Below are 26,698 nucleotides of genomic sequence, written 5' to 3' on the forward strand. Positions count from 1 at the left end.
TCAAAACCATGGGTAGGCAAACTAAGGCCCGAGGGCCGGATCTGGTCCAATCGCCTTCTAAATCCAGATGGTCCAGGAATCAGCATGTTTTTACATGAGTAGAATGTGTGCTTTTATTTAAAATGCATCTCTGGGTTATTTGTGGGGCATAGGAATTCGTTCATAGGAATTCGACTCTTCGTGACCCCATGGACCATAGCACGCCAGGCACTCCCGTCTTCCACTGCCTCCCGCAGTTTGGTCAAACTCATGTTCGTAGCTTCGAGAACACTGTCCAGCCATCTCATCCTCTGTCGTCCCCTTCTCCTTGTGCCCTCCATGGAGGGGAAGGTGGGAAGACCAGAGATTCGGAGAAATCTCTAAATATGGATATGTATTTTGTATTGTATTGTTATAATTCTATATTTGTAAAACCAAAATTATTATTTTTTAAAAAAATTCTTTTTTAAACAAAAAGGAACAAAGGTGGATTGCCTTGCTCAGATTTGTCTGCACTGCGGCTCTCTAAGATTTTAGGCAATCCCTAGTTCTTCTAGAGATGCCGAAGATTGAATCTGGGACCTTCTGTGAATTTTTGTCCTGCCCTGACGATGTTCAGTAAAGCAAAATGAGAGACCCAAATGTTTCTTTATTGAGTGTGCCGTGTGTTCTTGCACAAGCAAATAAAAATTATTTCAAAATAAATGAATAAAGCAGTTGCACATATAAAAACAATCAGGGGGGAAATTTAAAATGTACAAACAATTCAAAACAACAGCACAGGGGGTGCTCAGGGTCCCTTTCCAACTCTATGAGTCTACGATTCTTGCCTTCTCAACTCTCCCACATTTCCTCCCCTGTGCTGAAAACCTTTTCTTCAGTTTTGGATGAATTGCAGCCTGCTACATACACCAGGAACCTAGTCATGCAGGCAAATCCTTTGTTCTCTACAAGCTTGCTTTCATTGCCACCCTGTTCCACCCCTCCTCTATTCTCTCTCTCTCTCTCTCTCTCTCTCTGGACTACATTTCCCAGCATGCTTTTACATCTGCGCAGAGAGGAAGGGCAGTAAGTTCAGAAGCATTTCTCTCCCTCCCCCCCCCCACGCACACCCTCCCCTCCACCCAGACACAACCCCCCAATCAGCTTTGTTAATTCCACAAGAGGGAGGGGAGAAGGAGCATCTCTGGAGGACCAATTCCTCCCCCAAGCCCTGCCTCCTCGCTGCATCCTTCCTGGTCCATGACAGAGGAAGCAGCTGAAGATGGGAGACCAAAAGGTAAAAAGATGCTGGTGTGAGGGATGCAGAGCAAAAAAAAAAAAAAACAGAGGGAGGGAGGAAGCAGGATACACCAACCAGGAAGCTGAGGATGATGGAGTTGGAGAGATGCTCGCCTTGGGCCAAAGGGGTTTCTCTCTCTTCCCTTCATCTCTGCTTTGTCATCCTCGTTCCCCGTCGACTTTGCATCTTAGGGGAGGTTGCAAGGATGCAGAGTTTGGGAGTGCCTTTGCAGACTGAGATGCACATCAAAAGGCACAGAGAGGGGTTAGAGAGCGCTTTTCTGCGTTTGGAGAAAAGGTGCGATGGGGAGGCGACCTCAGGACGGCAGGTGCCTGTCTGCGTGGCTTCTCGGGCTGCGAGCAGAGGCGCTAGTACGATGGGGCGTTCCTCCAAGGTAAAGCGAAATAAAATCCCTACAGGTAGAAAGCTAGGCTGTCCTGCTGTCCTGCTTTTCTGTGTGCAAGGATAAAAATAAAAAAATAAAATAGAAGGGAGCACTGCCAAAGTGGTGTGGGTATTGTGTTAAAGGAACCAGGGGTCTGGCTCATAAAAGACAGCTTCTTTATGTTCAGACTTCTCATGAGGACTAGAATCTTCCTTAGTTTTGTAGGGGAAGTGCCATAGCTAAGCGGCGGAACATTTGCTTGGCAAGCAGAGATCCAGATTCAAATCTTGGGCATCTCCAAGGAAGGATGGGAGATGTTCCATGACTGGAGAGCTACTGTGAGTTAAGAAGGACCAGTGGTTTGGCTTAGGGGAAACTTAGAATCATAGAATTGTAGAGTTGGAAGGGAAGCCAGGGGTCCTCTAGTCCAACCTCCTGCAATGCAGGAATGTATTTTTTAAAGTACGTTTGTCTTAAAGATATGCAAGAAACGGAATCGCAAAGAGAAAGGTTTTGCCCTTCCAGTGTTATAAAAATCCTTTATCAGGTGACTTACAATTTTGATCTATGTTCCGTTTTGCAAAATTCAAAATTCATGTGCCCACTCGACCACTTTTTTCAGCAGGTGCCATGTAATATCTGTTCCACATTTGTAAGAACTGGGCCATTTACTGTGGAACTCCCTGCCTATTGAGCTCAACGTTACCTTTCCCAGCGCCTGCCAAAAGCATCCTTGTTTGGGCAAGCCTACCCAGATTTTTAGAAAGCCGAGCTAACTGTAATCTTTTCCAGTATTTTAGCTTTTGTATGTTTTAAAATTGGGTTGTATTTTTTTCTTGGTTTTATTGACTTATCTGTTTTATAAACCGCTTTGAGATTATTGTTGCTGTTTTACAATCAAGTGGTGTGTAAATTTTATGACATAGAGATAGATAGGTAGATGATAGATAGAAAGATAGATGATAGATAGAAGATAGATAGATAGATAGATAGATAGATAGATAGATAGATAGATAGATAGATGATAGATAGATAGATAATAGAATCATAGAGTTGGAAGAGACCACAAGGGCCATCCAGTCCAACCCCCTGCCAAGCAGGAAACACCATCAAAGCATTCCTGACAGATGGCTGTCAAGCCTCCGCTTAAAGACCTCCAAAGAAGGAGACTCCACCACACTCCTTGGCAGCAAATTCCACTGTCGAACAGTTCTTACTGTCAGGAAGTTCTTCCTAATGTTTAGGTGGAATCCTCTTTCTTGTAGTTTGAATCCATTGCTCCGTGTCTGCCTCTCTGGAGCAGCAGAAAACAACTTTTCACCCTCTTCTATATGACATCCTTTTATATATTTGAACATAGATGATAGATAGATAGATAGATAGATAGATAGATAGATAGATAGATAGATAGATAGATAGACAGACAGACAGACAGACAGGTGTTTAGGATTTGTGTGCCCTGCCTTTCACTGGATATATTATTGATTTTTATATTGTTTACTTGTCACTGCAGTATCATGATAAAGCAAATTTTAAAAAGTTTTATTGAGACAGTGGGGGCGTATCTGACCTCCCCAGATCGCTCAGTGGGCAGAGCATGAGACTCTTAATCTCAGGGCCGTGGGTTCAAGCCCCACGGTGGGGGGAAGGGGGTTGGACTAGATGACCCTTGGGGGTCCCTTCCGGCTCCACAATTCTATGGTCATCATGAATATGCAATAGCAAGGACACCTGGATGGTTAAAGTGTCGTCAGAGGGCATGAAAGGAATGCATAAACACACGCAAATAAAAGGAGCCATTGACTCGAGGTGTTTTCCCCCCTCTCTGGGACAGGACGCCCTTAGGAAGATCATCACCACCCTTGCTGTGAAAAATGAGGAAATCCAAAATTTCATCTACGTCCTCAAACAGATGCTGCAGAACGTGGAGGTAACTTGGCTCAGAGTTCAGGGGTCAGCCGGGTTTGATTTCTGCAGTGAGAGGTCCTGGCGCGGATCCTCGTCAAAGGAAGTTGAATGACTGTATAAACAGCCTTCTACTTCAAGCCGAATGCTATTAACACTGGGCTTCAGTAAAGCAAATAATTTAATTAGACAGCGCCTTTATCAGGCACCCCCAAACTGCAGCCCTCCAGATGTTTTGGCCTACAACCCCCATGATCCCTAGCTAACATGGATGGGAATGGGATGATGGGAATTGTAGTCCAAAACATCTGGAGGGCTGAGGATTGGGGGTGTCTGGCCTATATGATATTGAGCAGCAGAATAATCTGGCCACAATAAGAGATTTTTGTCCACGGTATGATTATTTTCCACCTAGTCATTTTGACACTCTGGGCACCCTGGTTGCATAATTTAACAATTCCCAAATATAGACGCGGTTTCACTCTCACAATATCGAATATACTGCCTTTGGGTCGATTTCAAAAAAATCCACTGGGAAAATGGTTTTGTTGTCCCTGTGGAGATGGCAGTTTCGAATCAGTGTCTCATGCACACTTTATAAAGATTTGAGGAGTGAGGTTATTACCCCTCTATTATTGTCCATAGCAGGTCACTCAACCTTTGCTACTGTGTCCTTTCTTTTAGCAGACCGAGACAGTCAGGTGACAGCAAAAACTGCAAGGCTTTTAGCGGGGGCCATTAGAATAGGATCTACTAGTTGATTATTGATGTGAACCCCCAAAATGTAGTTAAGTTTTTACCTCTATCTTCAGTACATTTCATTTTATTTTATCGCTATGGCTAGTGGCTGATGCAAATAAAGATTCTTCCGATTCTGATTCAAGCCAAATACACCTTTTCCTTCCAGCATTTGCTGTTGAGAAGCACAAGTGAGATCTGCAAAAAAATGTCGCAGGGTACCCCCCCCCCCCACGGAGGTGCTCCTGAGCATGGCACTAGCCAGCCAGTCGTGCTCTCCTCCAGGATCTTAAGAGCCAGCTTTCACTAACCCAGTGCCCTACAAGTATTTGGGGGCTACACCTCCCATCAGCTGCGCTGGCTGGGCCTGTTGGGAGTTGCATAGAATCATAGAATCGTAGAGTTGGAAGAGACCACAAGGGCCATCCAGTCCAACCCCCTGCCGAGCAGGAAACACCATCACAGCATTCTTGACATATGCCTGTCAAGCCTCTGCTTAAAGACCTCCAAAGAAGGAGACTCCACCACACTCCTTGGTAGCAAATTCCACTGCCGAACAGCACTTACAGTCAGGAAGTTCTTCCTAATGTTGAGGTTGAATCTTCTTTCTTGTAGTTTGAATCCATTGCTCCATGCCCGCTTCTCTGGAGCAGCAGAAAATAACCTTTCTCCCTCCTCCATATGACATCCTTTTATATATTTGATGTCAACGCAGCTGGAGGGTGTTAGAGTTGTTCTGCGGAATCCCCGATCGTGTAGATATAAATGAGCTTTCCACCCCACTAATAATGCTATACTGCAGAACAGTCTTAAAACTAGTTATGTAGAGATAAATGTTTCAAGGACAAAATACCTAGCGACCCGTTGCACTCAAGTAGCGGGAAACGTGGGGTCAGTCCTTTAAATCCATTATGCAGTTCAGCAAACTTTCCTCTCTCTGGTCCCAGAGAGAGAGCCTAAGCTTGCTCATCATTGCAGAGCTTAGCTTCTTCTGCAGCTGCTACTGCTAACTGTCAAGTCCCCTCTCTTGCTGTGAGAGATCAGCTGGCAAAGGCTGCTATCAGCTGCAAGGAGCTCAGACAAAGGCTTTGCATACAGAAGGTCCTTGGTTCAGTCCCACTGGGTATCTCCAGGTAAGGCTGGAAGAGATCCTCTGCTGGAAATCGTGCAGAGCTGCTGCAAGTCAGTGTAAATTATAGTGCGCTAGATGAATGGAAAATATGGTTCAGTATAAAGCAGCTTCCTATGTTCCTATTTAAATCCACCTCATTTATTCGGAACCATGAGGACTGGGATCCTTATTTTTAAGGAAAGGACCAGAGCTCAGTGGTGGAACCCCTGCTGTGCAAACAAAAGTCCCCAGATTCAATCTCTTGGCAGCTCCAGGTAGCACTAGGAATATCTCCTGTCTAAAGTCCTGGAGAGCCACTTCCAGTCAGACAATACTGAACTAGATGGATCAGTGGTCTGACTCAGTATAAGGCAGCTTCTTGGGTTCCCAATCTTAGCAGCTTTTGCAGCTTGGGGGTGAATTAGATTGACGTAATCACTTACTATTACTGGAGTCTGAAGGCTTTATTCATGCAGGAACTATTTACCGGGTGAGTGGAGACAGAAAGAGAGAAAATAGCAGGCATCTTGTCTCAACAAGCTGGGAGAGAGCAAATTAAAATGGCTCAGCTTTCAGGGATGGTGTTAACTTGGACAAAGAGGCTTGCGACAGCTAAGCAGGCACCCCACCCCAGGTTGTTGGGGGTTTTTATTTTTATTTTTTTTAAAAAAAAAAGAAGAAGAACCCCACTGGATCAGGTTAATGGCCCATCTAGGGCTTCCTGATCAGAAGGTCGGTGGTTCGAATCCCCGTGACGGGGTAAGCTCCTGTTGTTCAGTCCCTGCTCCTGCCAACATAGCAGTTTGAAAGCATGCCAGTGCAAGTAGATAAATAGGTACCGCTCCGGCGGGAAAGTAAACGGGGTTTCCGTGTGCTGCTCTGGTTTGCCAGAAGCAGCTTAGTCATGCTGGCCACATGACCCAGAAGCTGTACACCGGCTCCCTCAGCCAGTAAAGCAAGATGAGCGCCACAACCACAGAGTCATCCATGACTGGACCTAATGGTCAGGGGTCCCTTTACCTTTACCTTTAGACCAGCAGAGCCAATAGAGACCTTTTGGTTTAAAGAGGCAAAATCATAGCAGTTTATAAAATTATGCATGGCATAGAGAAAGCAGATAGAGAAAAGTTTTTCTCCCACATTCATGTGGACATGCAATAAGCAGAATGTTGGAAGATTCAGAGCAGTTTTTTAAAAAGGACCTCTTCTCACAGAGTTTAGTTAAACTTTGGAAATCGCTCCCACAAGAAGAAGAAGAGTTTGGATTTGATATCCCGCTTTATTACTACCCGAAGGAGTCTTAAAGCAGCTAACATTCTCCTTTCCCTTCCTCTCCCACAACAAACACTCTGTGAGGTGGGTGGGGCTGAGAGACTTTAGAGAAGTGTGACTAGCCCAAGGTCACCCAGCAGCTGCATGTGGAGGAGCAGGGAAGCGAACCCGGTTCCCCAAATTACGAGTCTACCGCTCTTAACCACTACACCACAAGAGGCAGAGATGGCCACGAACTTGGGTAGCCTTAAAAGATTCATGGACTACCATCGATGCCTACTACCGGTAGCTCCACAGCTGGAGGCAGCGACACTTCTGACACCAGTTGCTGGAAACCACAGCAGGGGTATGAGTGTTGTTGTGCTCAAGTCCGGCTTGCTGTTTTCCTGTTGGGGCATCTGGTTGGCCACTGTGAGAACACGACGCTGGACTTGACGGGCCCCCTTCGGCCTGACACAGCAGAGTGTCATGAAATTCTACTCAATATTGATCCAGAGCAGAACTCCAACGAATAGTTAGCTGAGTAAAAGCTTAGGAACATTGCAGTATTCCCCAGAAATAGACCAGAGGCAATTATATTTCATCCAGCAGAGCTTCGCTGCTACTGAAGGCAAATGTGCATAATGGTCACAAATCAAATACATTCAGGATTGGCACTGTGTAAGAAATCCAGTTGCAACAGACTTAACTTAAACTTGCAATAGCTTATAATAAGACTAAAACCTTAACACTATAGCATACTATGTACAGAACACCACCAATTCCATTTAGCTTTAAGTATGTATTCATCCAGCGCAATATTCATCTCTTTTTTAAAAAATAATTACTTATCAAAGATATTGTACTTTCCTGGATTTATTCAGTGGACTACAGAAGCTATTCAAAGGCTGCCACAGACTTCATGCTATCACAATCTTTAATGTAACTTTTAAATAAACTCCATTTATTAAAGAACGCTTGGTCTGCATGGTCCCTTATTTCCCCCGAAAGCTTAGCCAGCTCTGCCTATTCCATTATTTTTTGTTGCCACTCCGACTTCGATGGTATTTTCCCTCCTTTCCTATCTGTGGCTATTAAAATTCTTGCGGCCACTGTGGCATATAAAAATAATTCCCTTACATTCTTTGGTAAGTCAGGGCCTAATATACCAAGAAGGGAAGCCTCGGGTTTGTTTGTTTGTTTTTATAAACAAAACCTTGAACATTTTTTAAAAAGTTCCATATATATTTCATCCCGAAACTCCTTAATTTTTTTGCATGTCCACCACATATGCAGCATAGATCCCCCTGCTTTTCCACATCTCCAACATTTATTTGATACATTTCTGTATCAAGTTCATACGTACTTGATTTCATCCTGCCAGGCCAATTCGGACCGAGTCCAACAAGACCTTGAGGCAGAGTTCCAGTCGCTGTTCACTCTGCTGGACGAGCTGAAAGATGGGATGCTGATGAAGATCAAGCAGGATCGAGCCAGCAGGACTTACGAGTTGCAGGTAAGGGGCTCCTACATTTCAGGGAGTTGTCTGGTCAGAGTGGTGCATGCTCTGGTTATCTCCCTCTTGGTCTACTGCCATGCGCTCTACGTGGGGCTACCTTGGAAGGTGACCCGAAAACTACAATTAATCCAGAATGCGGCAGCTAGACTGGGGACTGGGAGCGGCCGCTGAGACCACATAACACCGGTCCTGAAAGACCTCCATTGGCTCCCAGGACATTTCCGGGCACAATTCAAAGTGTTGGCGCCAACCTTGAAAGCCCTTAATGGCCTTGGCCCAGTATACCTGAAGGAGTGTCTCCAACCCCATTGTTCAACCCAGACACTGAGGTCCAGCTCCAAGGGCCTTCTGGCGGTTCCCTCCCTGCAAGAAGTGAGGTTTCAGGGAATCAGGCAGAGGGCCTTCTCGGTAGTGGCGCCCTCCCTGTGGAACGCCCTCCCATCAGATGTCAAGGAAATAAACAACTACCTGACTTTTAGAAGACAGCCCTGTTTAGGGAAGTTTTTAATGATTGATGTTTTAACGTATTCTAACTCTTTTGTTGGAAGCCGCCCAGAGTGGCTGGGGAAACCCAGCCAGATGGGCAGGGTAAAGGTAAAGGGACCCCTGACCATTACGTCCAGTCGTGACCGACTCTGGGGTTGCGGCGCTCATCTTGCATTATTGGCTGAGGCTGGTCATGTGGCCAGCATGACTAAGCCGCAGCAGCACCATTTCGGCCGCTCCTCAAAAGCTGCCGTTTCTCACCACCACCGCCCACCTTTCATAGGAGCAGCTCTCTCGCTCTCTCTTTGCTGGGCAAGGCACAGTGCCTCTTGCCCAGCAATGAGTGAGCGAGCGAGGGAAGCGTGTCTCTTTAACCCCATCCGGGCTGGGCATGTCCGTGTCGCCGCTTTCGCTCGCCGGCTCCGAAATGGTGAACGTGGCAAGGCTGGAAGAGTCGCCCTTTCCACCTGCGTCCCAATCCTTGTGGAAAGGGTGACTCTTCCAGCCTCGGCGCGTCCACCATTTCGGAGCCAGTGAGCAGGAAGCAGTGGCAGCGGCATGGACACGCCCAGCCTCGATGGGGTTAAAGAGACATGCTTCGCTCGCTCGCTCGCTCATTGCTGGGCAAGAGGCGCTGTGAGCCGAGTTGCAGCAGCAGCCAGTGCCTTTGCGCTGCACGGCGGCGCTTCCACTCCTGGCTTGGGCAAGGGGAGGGAAGAGCGTGCCGGGTGGGGGCAGCGAGCAGGGAGGAGTGAGGAGGGACGGGCGGGAGCCATGCCTCCGGCGGCAGAGGCATCCCTCAGCTTCTGACTGCAGCGGCAGCCGAGGGATCCTGCTTCCGGAGCCATAGCATTTGCTCCATATGACGCCTCGACTTTTCCCCTTCCTTCTTTGGAGGGAAAAAGTGAGTCTTATGGAGCGAAAAATACGGTAAATCATCAAACCATCAATTCTAGCACTTGGTGCGGGGGGCCACTTAAATTATATAATTCGGCATCTGAATGATTGGTATTAGTAATTGTATTATAATTTGGCATTGTCATAATGAGGCTATTATTGGATTATTGTGCAGTGGTACCTTGGTTTTCGAACGCAATCTGTTCCGGAAGACTGTTCGACTTCCGAAACATTCGAAAACCAAGGCGCAAAGGGCGGCCTGCAAATTCAATGGAGAAAATGGGGGGGGGGGAGACACTCAGCAGAAGCCATTCGACTTCTGAGGTGTTCCAAACATTTCCCAAACGTTCGAAAACTGAGGCGAAAACAGAAGCAATTACTTTTGGGTTTTCAGCGTTCGGGTTCTGAAACGTTTGTCAATGGAGACATTCAAAAACCGAGGTTCCACCATAATGGAAAACTAATAAAAATTATTATCAGGATATCAATTCACTGCGTGCAAATTGCAAATTGCACACCCCTGGCTGGGCACGTCGAAATTTTCCTTTGAGAAGCCCTACCTCCGGCATGCTTGCTATAACATCTCTCTCTCTCTCCTTCTTCTGTTCCACAAACCACTCCTTGCTCCAGAACCAGCTGGCTGCTTGTACGAAAGCCTTGGAGAGCTCCGAGGAGCTGCTGGAAACAGCCAACCAAACACTCCAGGGCGCTGAGAACCATGACTTCAACCAGGTACAAAGAGCCTCTTCCTCGACTTGCCTCCCTGCACAATGGGCTCAGGGGTTGGGGGAGGGGGTGGCTCAGGTGTAGAAAGCTTGGAGGGTAGTCTCCCAGTCCACATCTTTTGGAGAAACAGGATTAAATGATGCCGAAGCAGATGCAAGGCTCTGCAAATGTGCTTCGCTTGTGAGGTTTTGGAAATATTTCGGGATCCCTGTTGATGCACAGCCCAAGCCGGCCAGCGCTTCTGTGGGAATTTAGGTGTGTGTGTGGGGGGGGGGGGTCCTGTAAGCCGCCGACAAAGAGGGAGAGCGAGCACATGAGCAATAAGACCACCATCATCAAATTATTAATAATAATAATAATAATAATAATAATAATAATAATAATAATAATTAAATGTGTATCCCGCCTGTAAGCATAGCTGCCAAGTTATCCCTTTTTTAAAGGGATTTTCCCTTATGCTGAATAGGCTTCCTCGCGAGAAAAGGGAAAACTTGGCAGCTATGCTGTAAGGGTGACTCCCTACAGGGGGCCAGCCCCCATCATCCTGACGTCCACCTAGTCAAGCACAGAGGGCACCAGTGGTTCTGAAGCAGCCAGAGGGGGAGGAAGAGACTCAGAGGGGGAGAGATATCAGATAGAGGAACAATGGGAAAGCTCAGGGGGTGGAGGGATGCAGGCAGACGCTTAGGGATGCTGCAGAGCCAGGGCACCGACTGCTGAGGGAGGAAGCTGAAAGGGCATCACTCCTTCCGGCGCCAGAAGTAAGGAGAGCGCCGCAACGCAGGTCAAGGGGTGCCCAGACTACTTTGCTGGCGTAGGAACAGACGTACGCCATGCCGGATTCTGATTCGGGATGAGAGGTCATGTTTTAAGCTGTCTCTACACTGTTAAACCACAGAGCCTAGGGCTTGCCAATCAGAAGGTCGGAGGTTTGAATCCCTGCGACAGGGTGAGCTCCCGTTGCTCGGTCCCAGCTCCTGCCAACCTAGCAGTTCGAAAGCATGTCAAAGTGCAAATAGATAAATAGGAACCGCTACAGCGGGAAGGTAAATGGCGTTTCCATGTGCTGCTCTGGTTCGCCAGAAGCGGCTTTGTCATGTTGGCCACATGACCTGGAAGCTGTACGCCGGCTCCCTCGGCCAATAATGCGAGATGAGCGTGCAACCCCAGAGTCGGTCACGACTGGACCTAATAGTCAGGGGTCCCTTTACCTTTACTTTACACTGTAAATAAATAGCACAATAAACGTCTTTGAAGACAAACTGGACTCAGGCGGAGTTACTCTAGAGTAGCCACGACGACCCTCTGACACACCGCCCAATAACAGCAGGTCTCAGACCATGCATTTTAGGAACGGACGGTTGATAGGCTTTTTACATTCAATCGCAGGGTCACGAGTTCTGAGGCCGAATGGGGGAATCCAGAGCTCAGGGGGAGAAGGGTAAATGGCAGTTTCAGGGACTCCTTGCTGGGAGCATTGTGCTTTTAAACGGGGTTTGTGTGGGTATCCCTTAGTCTAGTACAGAGATGGGGAACCTTGGGTGCCCTCCAGAACTTATTTGACTGGAAAACCCACCACCCCTGACCATCGGCTGCTGGGGCAACACCTGGAAAGTTGCAGGTCCCCCCATCCCTGTACAGACAATGTGTTGGTGCTGTTTGCCTCATCTTGAATTATAACTGGTGACCCCCTCCCTCCCTCCCTTTCTCTCTCTCTCTCTTTTTCTCTTTCGCCCTCTTTTTCGCGCTTCTTTGAAGGCTGCTAAACAGATCAAAGACAGGTACGTTGCATTCCGGAAGGGCCTCCTGCTCCACAGGTTTTCTCCTCTGCCAAAGACCATGTTTAGATCAAAGGACATAAAATATACCGCCATGGTCCCCGCGCCCAGGCCCCTATCCCACGCCCCTCCTGCCTTATCCGAGGCCCAACTTGCTGTGGACCAATTTATTTTCGACCCGCCCTCTGACTTCTTCCTGAATTTCAGTTATGGCGGGCGAGAGACTTTAGCGGTTGTTCATACGCAGCCTGGAGAGGGACGCTCGAGTGTCTAATCCTCATGTTTATTCTTGGCCTTCCCTCCCCCTGCAAGGAAAGTCCTTGCATGGGCACTTCGTACGTGCTCAGAGGCAACCTAACCCTGCCTGTACAAAAAGACTGGAACTTACCTTTGCTTGTAGTTAGGGAAAGACGCTTTGCGCATGTTCTCTGGCATTCTGTCTCCCCCCCCAAAAAAAACCTTGGCATTCTCAGTGGTTTCCAGGGCTGACCCCTCTCAAAGTCTAGACACTGGGTTCTTGTGTGTTTCATAATCTTTGCTCCAAGGCGTCTTTGCTTCGCCTGCCCCCCCCTTGTGTGGATGCCATTGGGATGAGGGTGGTCGTTTTTTGGGGGGGTGACCGCTCTCTAACAAACTCCTCTCCACCCCCCTCTCGTCGGACCCGCTCCTCCGCAGCGTGACCATGGCACCCGCGTTTCGGCTCTCCCTCAAAGCCAAAGTCAGCGACAACATGAGCCACTTGATGGTCGATTTCGGCCAGGAACGTCGGATACTGCAGTCTCTGAAATTTCTGCCAGGTAAGCGAGGTTCCTGGATGGTTAGCATGTCAGGCAAGCACTGCCGGGGGGGGGGGAGAGCTGGGTTTTAATTCCCACTCGCTGGTTGACTAGCAGCCTAACCTACCCCGCAGGGTTGTTGCGTTGTCGTTTCAACCGAACTTTTTCTAGGTGCTGTACAAAGTTCTAAGACAACAGCACAGTCCTTGCCGTAGATACAAAGGGGGAAAGAGGTGGAGGGAGGGAGAGGGCAAAAGAAGCAAACTTCTTTTCAACTTCAATCCTAAAAAAAAGCTCAACAACTTCACTTCACCGCAGTTCAAGAAGGATACTGGCAAGCTTGAATGTGTCCAGATGAGGGCAACCAAAATGGTCAAAGGCCTGGAAACGATGCCTTATGAGGAACGGCTTAGGGAGCTGGGTATGTTTAGCCTGGAGAAGAGAAGGTTAAGGGGTGATATGATAGCCATGTTCAAATATATAAAAGGATGTCATATAGAGGAGGGAGAAAGGTTGTTTTCTGCTTCTCCAGAGAAGCAGACACGGAGCAATGGATTCAAGCTACAAGAAAGAAGATTCCACCTAAACATTAGGAAGAACTTCCTGACAGTAAGAGCTGTTCGGCAGTGGAATTTGCTACCAAGGAGTGTGGTGGAGTCTCCTTCTTTGGAGGTCTTTAAGCAGAGGCTTGACAGGCATATGTCAAGAATGCTTTGGTGGTGTTTCCTGCTTGGCAGGGGGTTGGACTGGATGGCCCTTGTGGTCTCTTCCAACTCTATGATTCTATGATTCACTTCATCAAATCTGGCCCTCTTTGAAAAAAGTTTGGAAACCCCTGCTAGTGGCTAATTTTGCTTAGCCGCTGGGGGGGTGGGCGGGAAGTGTAGGGAAAATTAGCTGCTGAGCAGAGAGAGAAAAATGAGGTCTCTGATCTCTTTCAGCTTTTGGACATTCAGGGCAGTATCCGATGATGTTTTAATAGGGACTGCCTTGCCCCCATCTGACCCACTTGATTACTTTGATCCGTCCACTCAACCTCCTCAGTTTTTGGAGCCGGCACTGTTACACCCGCCACGCAATACTGTTTTCACACTTGTAAGAAATCAACCTTTAATTGTGGTCTTTGGAACTCCTCGCCTATTGATGTCAGGCAACCACCTTCGCTGTACTCTTTCTAGACGCCTGCTTCAAACATTTTTGTTTCGGCAAGCCTATCTTGCCGATATGCATTTTGCGAAATAAAAGAAATGAATTAAAATGGACGGGTTCAAATTAGCTACGTGCATTAATTTTGGAGAGTCTGAGTAAGGTTTCAGATCAGGGCCGGATTGAGGTTTGATGAGGCCCCAAGCTACTAAAGGTAATGGGGCCCTTAAACGTCCAGCTGTCCTTTGTCAACAACAAATTGTCACTGTTTTTTGTGTTGAATATATGCTAGATGGTAATTGATGGAACTATGGGACGCGGGTGGCGCTGTGGGTTAAACCACAGAGCCTAGGGCTTGCTGATCAGAAGGTCAGCAGTTCGAATCCCTGTGACGGGGTGAGCTCCCGTTGTTCGGTCCCAGCTCCTGCCAACCTAGCAGTTCGAAAGCACATCAAAGTGCAAGTAGATAAATAGGTACCACTCCAGCGGGAAGGTAAACGGTGTTTCTGTGTGCTGCTCCGGTTTGCCAGAAGTGGCTCCCTCGGCCAGTAAAGCGAGATGAGTGCCGCAACCCTAGAGTCGTCCGCGACTGGACCTAATGGTCAGGGGTCCCTTTACCTAATTGATGGACCTAATAGGTATCTGTCACAGTGGCCTGGGTGGGCTACTTCAGAGTAACGACGCCACACAGCTCTGCATTGTATCTTTTTATTGGTGCTGTGTATTTACAGTGCTAAAGGCAGTGCTGTTTACAGAGATACATCTTATCCGCTTTCGTCAGAACCTCCGAATGGAGTTTGGCGCGTTTTTCTCCAACATAACAACTTGGGGAGACCCAGCCTCTTCCCCCGACGTTTCTTGCGCAATTCCGGAGTCGGTGGGATTGGCCTTCCCCCCTTGCTTCCCCCCTTCCTGTCCCACCTTGGGCAATGGCTCTGCTACCTTGCCTGAGCCTCGGACACCACTTCCTGCTTCTCCACTTGAGTCGGAACTCTCCCTGCTTTCCCCAGCGCTCGGAGATGGGCTGGACCTCAAGATGGGAGGGACCTCCCGATATCCCTTGTCCCTCACAGTATCTCAAGCCATTTGCCCATGTTGCCATGCAACCAGTCCATGCAGAATGTAGGCACCCTATATATAGAAAGGAGCAAACCAGTGATATTTTAGGGAGCAGGCAAGCAGGCGGGGACCATGACTTACATCCTAGGAGCCTACACAACACAAATCTCTGTTGCTGTATGTAGGTTTTATTCTATTTGGTTTTTTTATCTTATATTTTGGAAATGTACATCCAGTTTTTCCCCCTTTAAATTTGTTTGCGGCTCCCAAGAGAGTGGGGTCCTAAGCTATTATAGCTTGTTTAGCTTATACGTAAATCCTGCGCTGTATCCTGATCTATAATTCTGCGCACCTATTCTCTCTGATTGTCCACTTGCAAACCTAGTCCCCAGTGCCCCGGAGATAGACACGGCCGAATCTTTGGTGGCTGACAACTGTGTGACTCTAGTCTGGAGGATGCCTGAGGAGGACAGCAAGATTGACCACTATGTGCTAGAGTACCGTAGGACCAACTTCGAAGGGCCCCCCCGGGTCAAAGAAGACCAGCCATGGATGGTCATCGAAGGAATTAAGCAGACTGAGTATACGCTCTCTGGTGAGACAGCCCATGCAGGTCATAATAATCATAATAATTTATTATTCATACCCCGCCCATCTGGCTGGGTTTCCCCAGCCACTCTGAGCAGCTCCCAACAGAATATTAAAAATACAATAAAACATTAAACATTAAAAACTTCCCTAAACAGGGTTGCCTTCAGATGTCTTCTAAAAGTCAGGTAGTTGTTTATTTCCTTGACATCTGATGGGAGTGTGTTCCACAGGGCAGGCACCACCACCGAGAAGGCCCTCTGCCTGGTTCCCTGTAACCTCGCTTCTTGCAGTGAGGGAACCGCCAGAAGGCCCTCGGAGCTGGACCTCAGTGTCTGGGCTGAACGATGGGGGTGGAGATGCTCCTTCAGGTCTACTGGGATGAAGCCATTAAGGGTTTTAAAGGTCAGCACCAACACTTTGAATTGTGCTTGGAAACATATTGGGAGCCAATGTAGGTCTTTCAGGACCGGTGATATATGGTCTCGGCGGCCACCCCCAGTCACCAGTCTAGCGGCCGCGTTCTGAATTAGTTGTCATTTCTGGGTCACCTTCACAGGTAGCCCCACGGAGAGTGCATGGCAGTAGTCCAAGCAGGAGATAACCAGAGCATGCACCACTCTGGCGAGACAGTCCGCAGGCAGGGAGGGTCTCAGCCTGTGAACCAGATGGTTGCAGGTGTTATAAGAAAAAAACTGCTCCCTTTCCATTACAGGGTATTCCAGAGTCCTTAAGTGGGTTCACTATTGGTAGGAGAAAAGAACAGAGGCCAACCAGAGAATATTGGGAAGCAAAGCAGCTAGTAAGCCTGATCTTTATTAAAGAAAATAAACTGTTGCAACAGGGTGCCCACTCCCCACACGCAGGAGGGAGGAGAACCCTGAACAATGGTGTGCAAGCCCTTATATAGACCTTTGAAATTACCCACCCTGTAGCCCAAGACCATCCCCCAAAACATCATACATACATCACGGAAGGAGGAGGTCTCCAGCAAGAATCTGAGAGTGTTGCTTCTCTCCTGTCTGTCCGGATATCTGTTAATGCCTTACTTGATTGCGTTTTCTGGGTAGCCTGGCCATTCCTTGGAGATGGTAAATACTTAGTTCCTGAATCTCTTAGGCAGGCATCCCCAAACTGCGGCCCTCCAGATGTTTTGGCCTACAACTCTCATGATCCCTAGCTAACAGGACCAGTGGTCGGGGAAGATGAGAATTGTAGTCCAAAACATCTGGAGGGCCGAAGTTTGGGGGTGCCTGCTCTTAGGCATATTGATTATGTGTGTTCAGCTTCACAGATACTTGCCAGATAGTATTTGCAAAGGGAGGTGTAAGCCCCTACGGTTCAAAGTCAATCGGAAAGCTTTTCCCATTTCCTTCCTCCTTGCAGAGAAATATTTGAGGTCAACTTGGGATAGTCAAAATGGCTTCAGGATTGCTCTCCTGTACTATTTCAGAGACGTGGTTTATATACTTGCGTATGTGTTTGCCTTGCACATTTATGCACATTTATTTTATATTTGAGACTTTGGAATTCTCATATCACAGGGTTGGGGAGCACCTATACACAATTGTTCGTCGAAGAAGTTGACCCTTTTGTCCGTTTCCCGCTGCAGGGCTGAAATTTGACATGAAGTACATGAATTTCCGCGTCAAAGCCTGCAACAAAGCTGTGGCGGGAGAGTTTTCTGAGCCGGTCACTTTGGAAACGAGAGGTGAGCATTCACTGGAAAGGTTGCCCTTGCAACGACTTCCAGACTTGACCAGAGAGAGGGAATGCTGTTAAAATGGCAGCGTCAAAAATAATAATTCATTACATATATCCCGCCCATCTGGCTGGGTTTCCCCCAGCCACTTTGGGCAGCTCCCAACAGAATATTAAAAACATGAGAAAACATCAAACATTAAAAACTTCCCTTAACAGGACTACCTTCAGGTGTCTTCTACAAGTCAGACAGTTGTTTATTTCCTTGACATCTGAGGGGAGGGTGTTCCACAGGGTGGGCGCCACCACTGAGAAGGCCCTCTGCCTGGTTCCCTGTAACCTCACTTCTCTCAGGGAGGGAACTGCCAGAAGCCCCTCGGAGCTGGACCTCAGTGTCCGGGCTGGACGATGAGGGTGGAGATGCTCCTTCAGGTAACTGGGCCGAGGGCTTTAAAGGTCAGCACCAACACTTTGAATTGTGCTCGGAAATGTATTTCAAAATTAACAACATTAACAGAACAGTAGCTAATATTATGCTTGGACTGTCATGGATGCTTTAGTCGAGATCTCTGCATTTCAAGGGTTGGATTGGATGACCCTTGGTGGTCCCTTCCAACTCTACGTTTCTACGATTTGATGGCTCTTCAGTGAGTCTCTAGAACCAGCCTTTCTCTGCCCTCAGCCTTTGTGTACCGCCTCGATGCCACGACCAGCCACCAGAATCTCAAGGTGGAAGACCCCAGTGTGGAATGGGACGCCATGGGTGGGAAGGTGCAAGACATCAAAGCTCGAGAAAAAGACGGGAAGGGGCGCACCGCGTCGCCAGTTAACTCCCCAGCCAGGTAAGACCTCTTTGCCACTACCATGGTACACCCCAGATATTGTTGGATTCCAGCTAGCATGACATCCTGCGGACATACAGAGAGCCTGTGGATCAGGCCAGTGGCCCATCAAGTCCAACATCCTGTTTTCACAGGGGCCAGCCAGTGGGTGGTGCTGTGGTCTAAACCACTGAGCCTCTTGGGCTTGCCAATCAGAAGGTCGGCGGTTTGAATCCCCTTGGTGGAGCGAGCTCCCGTTACTCTGTCCCAGCTCCTGCCAAATTGCAAAACAGGCCGTGGCAAAGTCCTGCTGGCCACATGACCCAGAAAGCCACCTGCGGACAAACGCCGGCTCCCTCGGCCTGAAAGCGAGATGAGCGCCGCAACCCCATAGTTGCCTTTGACCGGACTCAACCATCCAGGGGTCCTTTACCTGGGCAATATATTGATATATCGCCCAGGCCTATCCCTGACTGGTTGTAAGAAATCTCTAATGGGAGGGCGTTCCACAGGGTGGGCACAGCTACCGAGTTGTGAGGGTGCCAACTCATGAGTTTGGGGAGGGCTGGCTGTATCCTCCCAGTTCCTGGATCCAGCAAGTGTCAAAATTTAAGGATGTGAATTTCTGGAATAGCCAGGCTACATTGCTGGTGAGGTAATGGGCCATTAAGGGAACAAAGGATTCCCCCCCCTTCACTTCCCTCCTTCAACTCGCTGGTAAGACAAAGGCCAGAGCAGGGACATACCCAGGATCAAAATTGGGGGAAGGGGCAGGGCCAAGGCAGGGAGGGAGGGGCCACAGTGGGAATGTGGGCGGGGTTACGTGGCTGTTCGGGTTTTGCTAAATTAGTAGCGTGAGAAACCATCAGATTGCTTCTTCACACAATCAACTCTAGGACAAGCAATTAACACTGGGCAGAAAGCCAAGGTCTACTTCTGCCATAGTAACTGAGCTCTCATTGGTTGGGATCAGCACTGAGACCTGTTATCAGAGAAAGCTAGCACAGTACGTGGTGTGGTGAGTGTGGTCAGTGTAGGAGGAGAGGTGCTGTATCAGTTGAGAGAGAGACAGAGAGGAAAGGATTTATTTTACTTTGTTTTTGAGTTCTAAAGCTGTACATAGAAACTCTGGATTTTCTTTATTTTAATAAATCCTGTATATAGTTTTATTCTGCATCCAGATGTCTAGTCATTTAAGTTACTGCCAGAAGCTTCCGGAAAAACCTGCGCAAACTCTGCTGTGTTCAGGCTGAAGTTACACCTGACACTTAAAAACACTAAAAACACTTTCAGCTGTTCAGATGAAGCGGCCCCAGGCTCCCGTTCCCTGCGCGAAGCTCCGGAGGCGCGTGGGGAGCGTAAGCCTGGGGCCGCCACGCTGCGCCCCTCAGCCTTTTGCTTCTAGGGGGGGCAACTGCCCCCCTGCCCACGCCCATGGGCCAGAATGAAATGATATAAGCTGGAAGCTGGAAGTGGCAGACTAGGAAACCAGAGAGACAGGGAGATGCTTGATTTCCCTGCAACAAATCCCAGAGCCTGCACTGTCACCACTATGTCCCAAATATTGGGTGCCTGTCTCAGAGCTCTGGTACCTCTTTCCCCCTCCCTCTCTCTCTCTCTCTCTCTCTCTCTCCTCCCTCTCTTCAGGTGTGTGCAGTCTCCCAAAAGGATCCCCACGGGCCGCAGTGGAAGGGACCGCTTCACGGCTGAATCCTATACAGTGTTGGGTAAGAAGCTTCCCTGGCCAGGCCTCAAGGTGCCTTTTGTGTTTTCGTCCCCTTATTTTTTTGCCGTTTGTACATCACCGGGGAGACAGTTACAGAAGACGACCAAACATTTATTAGGTGGTGGCCAGAATGGTTGGATGCTGAACAAGCAACAGGCTTGAGTGGGAGAGAGGATTCAGCGGCAGAAAGCACGGCAGACGCAAGACAGGAAGCTGAGGAGGAAGGACAGGCTTCAGCAAGTCCTGTATTCAGCTCCCCTCCTCCCTTATCTCCAAGGGCCTCCAGGCCGTTACCAGCGTCTTGCCTCGGTAATGGACTGGATGAGAGCCAACAAACTGTAGCTCAATCCAGATAAGACTGGGACACTGTTAGTGGGTGCTTCCCTAGACCAGATAGCTGGGAAATCGCCTGCTCTTGGTGGGGTTACACTTCCTCTGAAGGAGCAGTTTCGTAGCTTGGGGGTACGTCTGGATCCTTTGCTGTCGCTCGAGGCTCAGGTGGCCTCAGTGGGCGCGGAGTGCCTTCCTTCAGCTTCGGCTGGTGGTCCAGCTATGCCCCTATCTGGACAGGGATGGCCTAACTACTGTCATCTATGCTCTGGTAACCTCAAGGTTAGATTACTGCAATGCGTTACACATACGGCTGCCTCTGAAGACGGTTCGGAAAATTCAGCTCGTGCAGAATTCAGCAGTCAGAATTCAGGCAAGATGGTTTGAGCATATTACCCCGATCCTCGTCCGACTGCACTGGCTGCCAATGAGTTTCCGGGCCCAATTCAAAGTGCTGGTTCTGACCTATAAAGCTTTAAACGGCTCAGGACCGCAATACCTCAAGGACCGCCTCTTTCCATATGAACCTACCCGGACCCTGAGATCAGCTTCTGAGGCCCTCCTTAGTGTGTCCCCTCCTTGAGAGGTCCAGAGGGTGGCAACACGAGAACAGGGCCTTTTCTGCAGTGGCTCCCCGTCTGTGGAACGCTCTCTCCAGGGAAGTTCGCCTGGCGCCTTCACTATACACCTTTAGGCGCCAGGCAAAAACGTCCCTTTTTAACCAGGCCTTTGGTTGACCCAGTTGTCATCCTATACCCTTTTAAAATGTGGATCATTTTTTCGGGGGAGGGGGTTGTTATTGGGTTATTGTTTTCATCCTATACCCTTTTAAAATGTGGGTCATTTTTTGGGGGGGTTGTTATTGGGTTCTTGTTTTTATTTTGACCTTATATATCGTGATCCTTTCTGTGAGCCGCCCTGAGACCTCTGGGATAGGGTGGTATATAAATTCAATAAATAAATAAAACAAAGATCACAGAGATTGCACCCCCCCCCCCGACACACACACTTTTATTCAAGTTGGCACCCCTGTCCACAGAATACATTTAAAGCACTCGTGCTACTTTGGAAAGGATAAATGGCACTTCCCAGGATTCCCACATGCTTTCAACGTGCTTTAGATATACAGTGCGGGTGGGACTATACCATACTTTTCCGTGTATAAGACAAGGTTTTGTTTTGTTTTTACTCTAAAAGAAAGTTAAAAATGGGGGGGGGGGCGTCTTATACACGGATAGTGCATATGCGGGACGGGCAATTGGTTGCAGCCGTGAGCAGGAGCTATTCAGCGGCGATTGGGTGGGTAATTTGTGGCTGCAGCAAGGGCCACTGTGGCAATTGTGCGTGCGCTTTGCAGCTGCCGGCGGCAAGTGGGCAGACGCTTGTTTTATTCTGCAGCTCGTGCAATTGGCAGCGTTTGTGAGCCGGGTGAGTGATTTTCGGCATTCCCCTCCCCCCCCCCCAAAAAAAGTTCAACAACTCTGGGCCACCTCCCCCCATTTTCTAAAACGGGAGTCCCCCAAAGTAGGGGGCGTCTTATACACGGGGAAATACGGTATTTTGGGAAGGCAGCTGATGAGATCCCATGCCTCGAACCCCAGCCTCGATCTGACGGCAGCCTCCTTCCTCTGCATTGCAGGTGACACACTAATTGATGGCGGAGATCACTACTGGGAGGTGCGGTACGACCGGGACAGCAAAGCCTTCGCAGTTGGGGTGGCTTACCGGTCTCTAGGCAAGTTTGACCAGCTGGGCAAGACCCCTTCATCGTGGTGCCTCCACCTCAACAACTGGCTTCAAGTCAGCTTCACCGCCAAACACAACAACAAATCGAAAATCTTAGACGTACCGGTCCCGGACATCATCGGCGTATACTGCAATTTTCACGAAGGTGAGATCTCCTGAGCTGCTTCTGGGAAATAATAATTCCTTTCAGGCTTCCCATTCCATATTTGTCCCCCCTCTGAGCTAAGCGACGCAGCAAAGCGATGAGTGCCTGGTTCGCAAAAGGTATCAGCACAAATCTCTACAAACGCAATGACTTTCCATGCCTGCTCAGATCAAATTGACCCATAGCAGGTAGGAGCCCTCTAGATAAACTAACAACTCCCATCGGTTTACTCTGGCTGCAAAGTTTCTGCTCTTTCTTGAATTAGCCATGGCGGTGATCCCAACCAATCGGGGATCCTATAGCGAATGGATAAAAGTGCTGGCACATTGGCCAAGCTAAGCAGGGTCCGGTGTGGTTTCAGGTTGGATGGGAAACCGCATGTTGGGATTCCTGCATTGCAGGGAGTTGGACTAGATGGGTGGTCCCTTCCAGCTCGATGATTCAAAGACATCGACATTGCTATGCATAAAACCAGTTCCAGTTTCATGGTGATATGCTGCCACCAATTTAAATATGAATGCAATTGACAGCAAGTGAGGGCAGGACATTCGCAAGCCAATAACCATCAGCATACTTTCCAAGTGAAATCGGGACACACGTCTTTGGGGGCCGCAGTCTCCTGGGAGCCAGGTGACTTACATGAGAGCACGTGTGGGAATGTTCAGGGAGGCAGGAGAGGATATGTTGTTTATTAATATCCTTCCTAACTTGCACTAGCAAGTTCTTTTACTTAGCACAGTTTTACATTCCCCTTTTAAACGCACAGCAGATAACTGGTTGCAGGCTTGTGTAAGCCTCTCAATATCATACAATTCAGGAATGCTTTGATGGTGTTTCCTGCTTGGCAGGGGGTTGGACTGGATGGCCCTTGTGGTCTCTTCCAACTCTATGATTCTATGATCCTATTCTATGATTCTATGACCTGGTTCAGCCGGGTGCTTGCCATCTGTGCCCTTTGACTGGCTACTGCCTTATCCTCTTGCCTCAAATGGATCCTGTGTTGTCCGATTTGCAGGTTTCCTCTCGTTCTACAATGCCAAAACCAAGCAGCTCCTGCACACTTTCCGGGCCAAATTTTCCCAGCCCGTCCTTCCGGCGTTCATGGTAAGAGTTTTGGAGTTTGTGCCTTCATCCGCTGGAGAAAAACAACAGTTGTTGGCAGAGTAGCTAAACTGCAGCTAGGAAGCCGAATCATGTGCAATGCTGACTCTTTTCTCGAAATTAGAACGGTGTCCGAACACTTGTTAAAATATTCAAAAGCTTTTGTACGCACAACATATAGCAAAAGAAATATATGTGCAAAGTATTGGCGTTCACATCAGGGCCGGATTTAGGTTTGATGAGGCCTTAAGCTACTGAGGGTAACGGGGTCCTTTCTATGTCCAGCTGTCCTTTGTCAACAACAAATTGTCGCTGTTTTTTGTGTTGAATATATGCTATATGGTCATTTATGGACCTAATAGGTATCTCAAGCCATTTGCACATCACAAAATATGTAGTTTATCAAAGTAATTTTTGAACTGAAATACAATTAAGAAAAAGAAGTATATTAATAGTGAAATAATTGCCAGTGATATTTTAGGGAGCAGGCTAGCAGGCTTACATTATAGGACACAACACAAAACACTGTTGCTGTATGTTGGTTTTATTTTATTTGTTTTTTATCTTACATTTTGGAAATGTACATCCAGTTTTTCTTCTCCTTCAGATTTTTTTGGGGCCCCCAAGAGAGTGGGGCCCTAAGCTATAGCTTAATTAGCTTATACGTAAATCCGGCACTGGTTCACTTGCTTATCCAAGCAGAGCCTTGGTTTTTCTTAGCTGAAGATTGTAGCTTCCTCCTTAAACATTCAAACAAACTCTCTCTTCCCTTTACAGTCGTACCTTGGAAGTCGGAACAGCTTAGTTCCCGAATGTCACAACCCCGGAAGTGACTGTTTTGGTTTGAAAACTATTTTTGGAAGCCGAACGTCTGGCAGGGCTTCCGCGGCTTCCGATTGGCTGCAGGAGCTTCCTGCAGCCAATCAGTAGCCACGCTTTGGTTTTCGAGCCTCTTGGAATTCGAATAGGCTTCTGGAACGGATTCCATTCGACTTCCGAGGTACGACTGTCCTTGCGATCAGCCTTCATGAGGCCATGCAGTTCCTTCAGAGAGGTCTCCACTTTCTGCTTCCAGCAGACTTCTCCATGCTTCTTCTTCGGGAGAACATCGACTTCTGTACAGTATTTCTTTCTGCCCCATGCATCCACACAGAAACATTAGGGCTCCTCTCTTGCATTGAGAGACAGAGACTTATCTAAGAAGGTCACTTCTTCAGAATTCATGGAGTTGCAGCCATTTATGTGTTATTTGCTCCTGTTCCTTAAGGAGAGCGCAAAATATGGTCTGAAGCTCAACATCAAAAAAACCAAGATCATGGCCACTGGTCCCACCACCTCCTGGCAAATAGAAGGGGAAGAAATGGAGGCAGTGAGAGATTTTACTTTCTTGGGCTCCTTGATCACTGCAGATGGTGGCAGCAGTCAAGAAATTAAAAGACGCCTGCTTCTTGGGAGAAAAGCAATGACAAACCTAGACAGCATCTTAAAAAGCAGAGACATCACCTTGCTTACAAAGGTCCGTATAGTTAAAGCTATGGTTTTCCCAGTAGTGATGTATGGAAGTGAGAGCTGGACCATAAAGAAGGCTGATCGCCGAAGAATTGATGCTTTTGAATTATGGTGCTGGAGGAGACTCTTGAGAGTCCCATGGACTGCAAGAAGATCAAACCTATCCATTCTGAAGGAAATCAGCCCTGAGTGCTCACTGGAAGGACAGATCCTGAAGCTGAGGCTCCAATACTTGGGCCACCTCATGAGAAGACTCCCTGGAAAAGACCCTGATGTTGGGAAAGATTGAGGGCACAAGGAGAAGGGGACGACAGAGGACGAGATGGTTGGACAGTGTTCTCGAAGCTACGAACATGAGTTTGACCAAACTGCGGGAGGCAGTGGAAGACAGGAGTGCCTGGCGTGCTATGGTCCATGGGGTCACGAAGAGTCAGACACGACTAAACGACAACAACAACAATGTGTTATTCACTCCTGTTCCTTAAGGGTGTAGGAGCCCATACAGGGTCCCATAAGGTCCCTATCGGTAGGAGAAAAATGACAGAGACCGACCAGAGGTATATTTCAAAAGCAAAGAGTCTAGTAAGCCTGACCATTATTGAAATAGTGGATGCTGTTGCAACAGGGTCCTCGCTCACGACATGCCTGGAGGAGGAGAACCAAGAACAACGGTGCACAAGCCCTCATAGAGACTTTTGAAATTGCCTACCCTGTAGCCCGAGACCACCCCCCAAAACGTCACAGAAGGAGCAGAAATCCTGCTTTGCCAGGATACTTGATAATGGTCACTGATCGCTTTACCTGGGCAGCCTAGCCATTCTTTTGTGATGGTTAATAGTACAGTTCCTGAGTCCCAGGTCACAGGCTCGCCCTATTCATACACGAATACACCCTTAAGACAGGATTTGTAAGCAAAAAAGACAACAGACAGGCTTTCCCATTTCCTTCCTCCTTGCAGAGAAATATTTGAGGCCAATTCGGGAGAGAGTCAAAATGGCTTCGGGATTGCTCTCCTGTACTATTTCAGACACGTGGTTTATATAGTTATGTATGTGTTTGCCTTGTGCATTTATGAACATTTACTTTTATATTTGAGACCTTAGAATTCTTATCACACAGCCCAAGTCATGCAAACACACAAAAACAAGACGGACGACGTCAAGAGATACCTCCCAGGAGACTAGGGGTCAGCAAACTTTTTCAGCAGGGGACCGGCGGTGGGCCGGACTATATTTTGCAGGGGGGGAAATGAACGAATTCCTGTGCCCCACAAATAACCCAGAGATGCATTTTAAATAAAAGCACACATTCTTCTCATATGAAAACACCAGGCAGGCCCCACAAACAACCCAGAGATGCATTTTAAATAAAAGGACACGTTCTACTCATGTAAAAACACACTCATTCCTAGATCGTCCATGGGCCAGATGTAGAAGGCAATTGAGTCGGATCCGGCCCCCGGGCCTTAGTTTGCCTACCCATGCATGAGACCAAAATTAACTGATCGCATGAGAGTTACTGGGAAACATTCCAGAATTAATGCGTTTAAGCATTCCTAATGTTCAGTAAATTAAATCACTATACTTAACGCAGATTCCCTTTTCCTAATGCCCTGGCTGTTTTTCTCTTTTATGTTAGGTCTGGTGTGGCAGCTTCCATGTCTACTCGGGCTTGCAAGTCCCCAGTGCCATCAAATGCCTTCAGAAGAGAAACAGCGCCACGAGTAGCTCCAACGCCAGCCTGTCTTAGAAATGTGCTGCTTGCCTTGTTTTGCAGGATTGGGACCCTCTGGCCCCAAGAGAGGCCTCGGGCAACTCCCGACTGAATAAGGAAGCAGACTCTTAACTACAAATGTTGTGGGTTTTGTTTTTGTTTTCTAATAATGGTTTGCAGCACCCTCCTCCCAGCCTTTGACCAGGCGCTCTCGACTGTGCCAAAGCAACGGGGTTGTGGGTGGGTGGGTGGGGCTGGACTTTTGCTTAAAACACGCTCA

At 48.1% G+C, this 26,698-nt stretch overlaps 1 protein-coding gene across 1 annotated transcript; it reads left to right on the top strand.

Moving 5' to 3' along the window:
* Window positions 1–1,243: 1,243 nt before the first annotated feature.
* Window positions 1,244–26,643, top strand: FSD1 (fibronectin type III and SPRY domain containing 1). Its single transcript, XM_060275367.1, has 14 exons — window positions 1,244–1,258; window positions 3,481–3,576; window positions 8,036–8,167; window positions 10,184–10,285; window positions 12,038–12,060; window positions 12,733–12,854; window positions 15,424–15,633; window positions 17,239–17,337; window positions 18,010–18,169; window positions 18,304–18,313; window positions 19,806–19,875; window positions 21,844–22,095; window positions 23,111–23,199; window positions 26,344–26,643. Exons 1-14 carry the CDS (start codon window positions 1,244–1,246, stop codon window positions 26,452–26,454), a joined length of 1,491 nt encoding a protein of 496 aa, XP_060131350.1. The 3' UTR covers window positions 26,455–26,643.
* The last annotated feature ends 55 nt before the right edge of the window (window positions 26,644–26,698 follow it).

Source organism: Zootoca vivipara, chromosome 6 (genome assembly GCF_963506605.1).
Source record: "Zootoca vivipara chromosome 6, rZooViv1.1, whole genome shotgun sequence".
Classification (NCBI taxonomy): Eukaryota; Metazoa; Chordata; class Lepidosauria; order Squamata; family Lacertidae; genus Zootoca; species Zootoca vivipara.

What these genes read in the sequence shown, in the direction of transcription:
- FSD1 (XM_060275367.1), top strand. An exon ending in GTCTCTGAAATTTCTGCCAG is followed by an intron (nt 12,855 to 15,423) that starts GTAAGCGAGGTT and finishes TTGCAAACCTAG; the next exon opens with TCCCCAGTGCCCCGGAGATA. An exon ending in CCGTCCTTCCGGCGTTCATG is followed by an intron (nt 23,200 to 26,343) that starts GTAAGAGTTTTG and finishes CTTTTATGTTAG; the next exon opens with GTCTGGTGTGGCAGCTTCCA.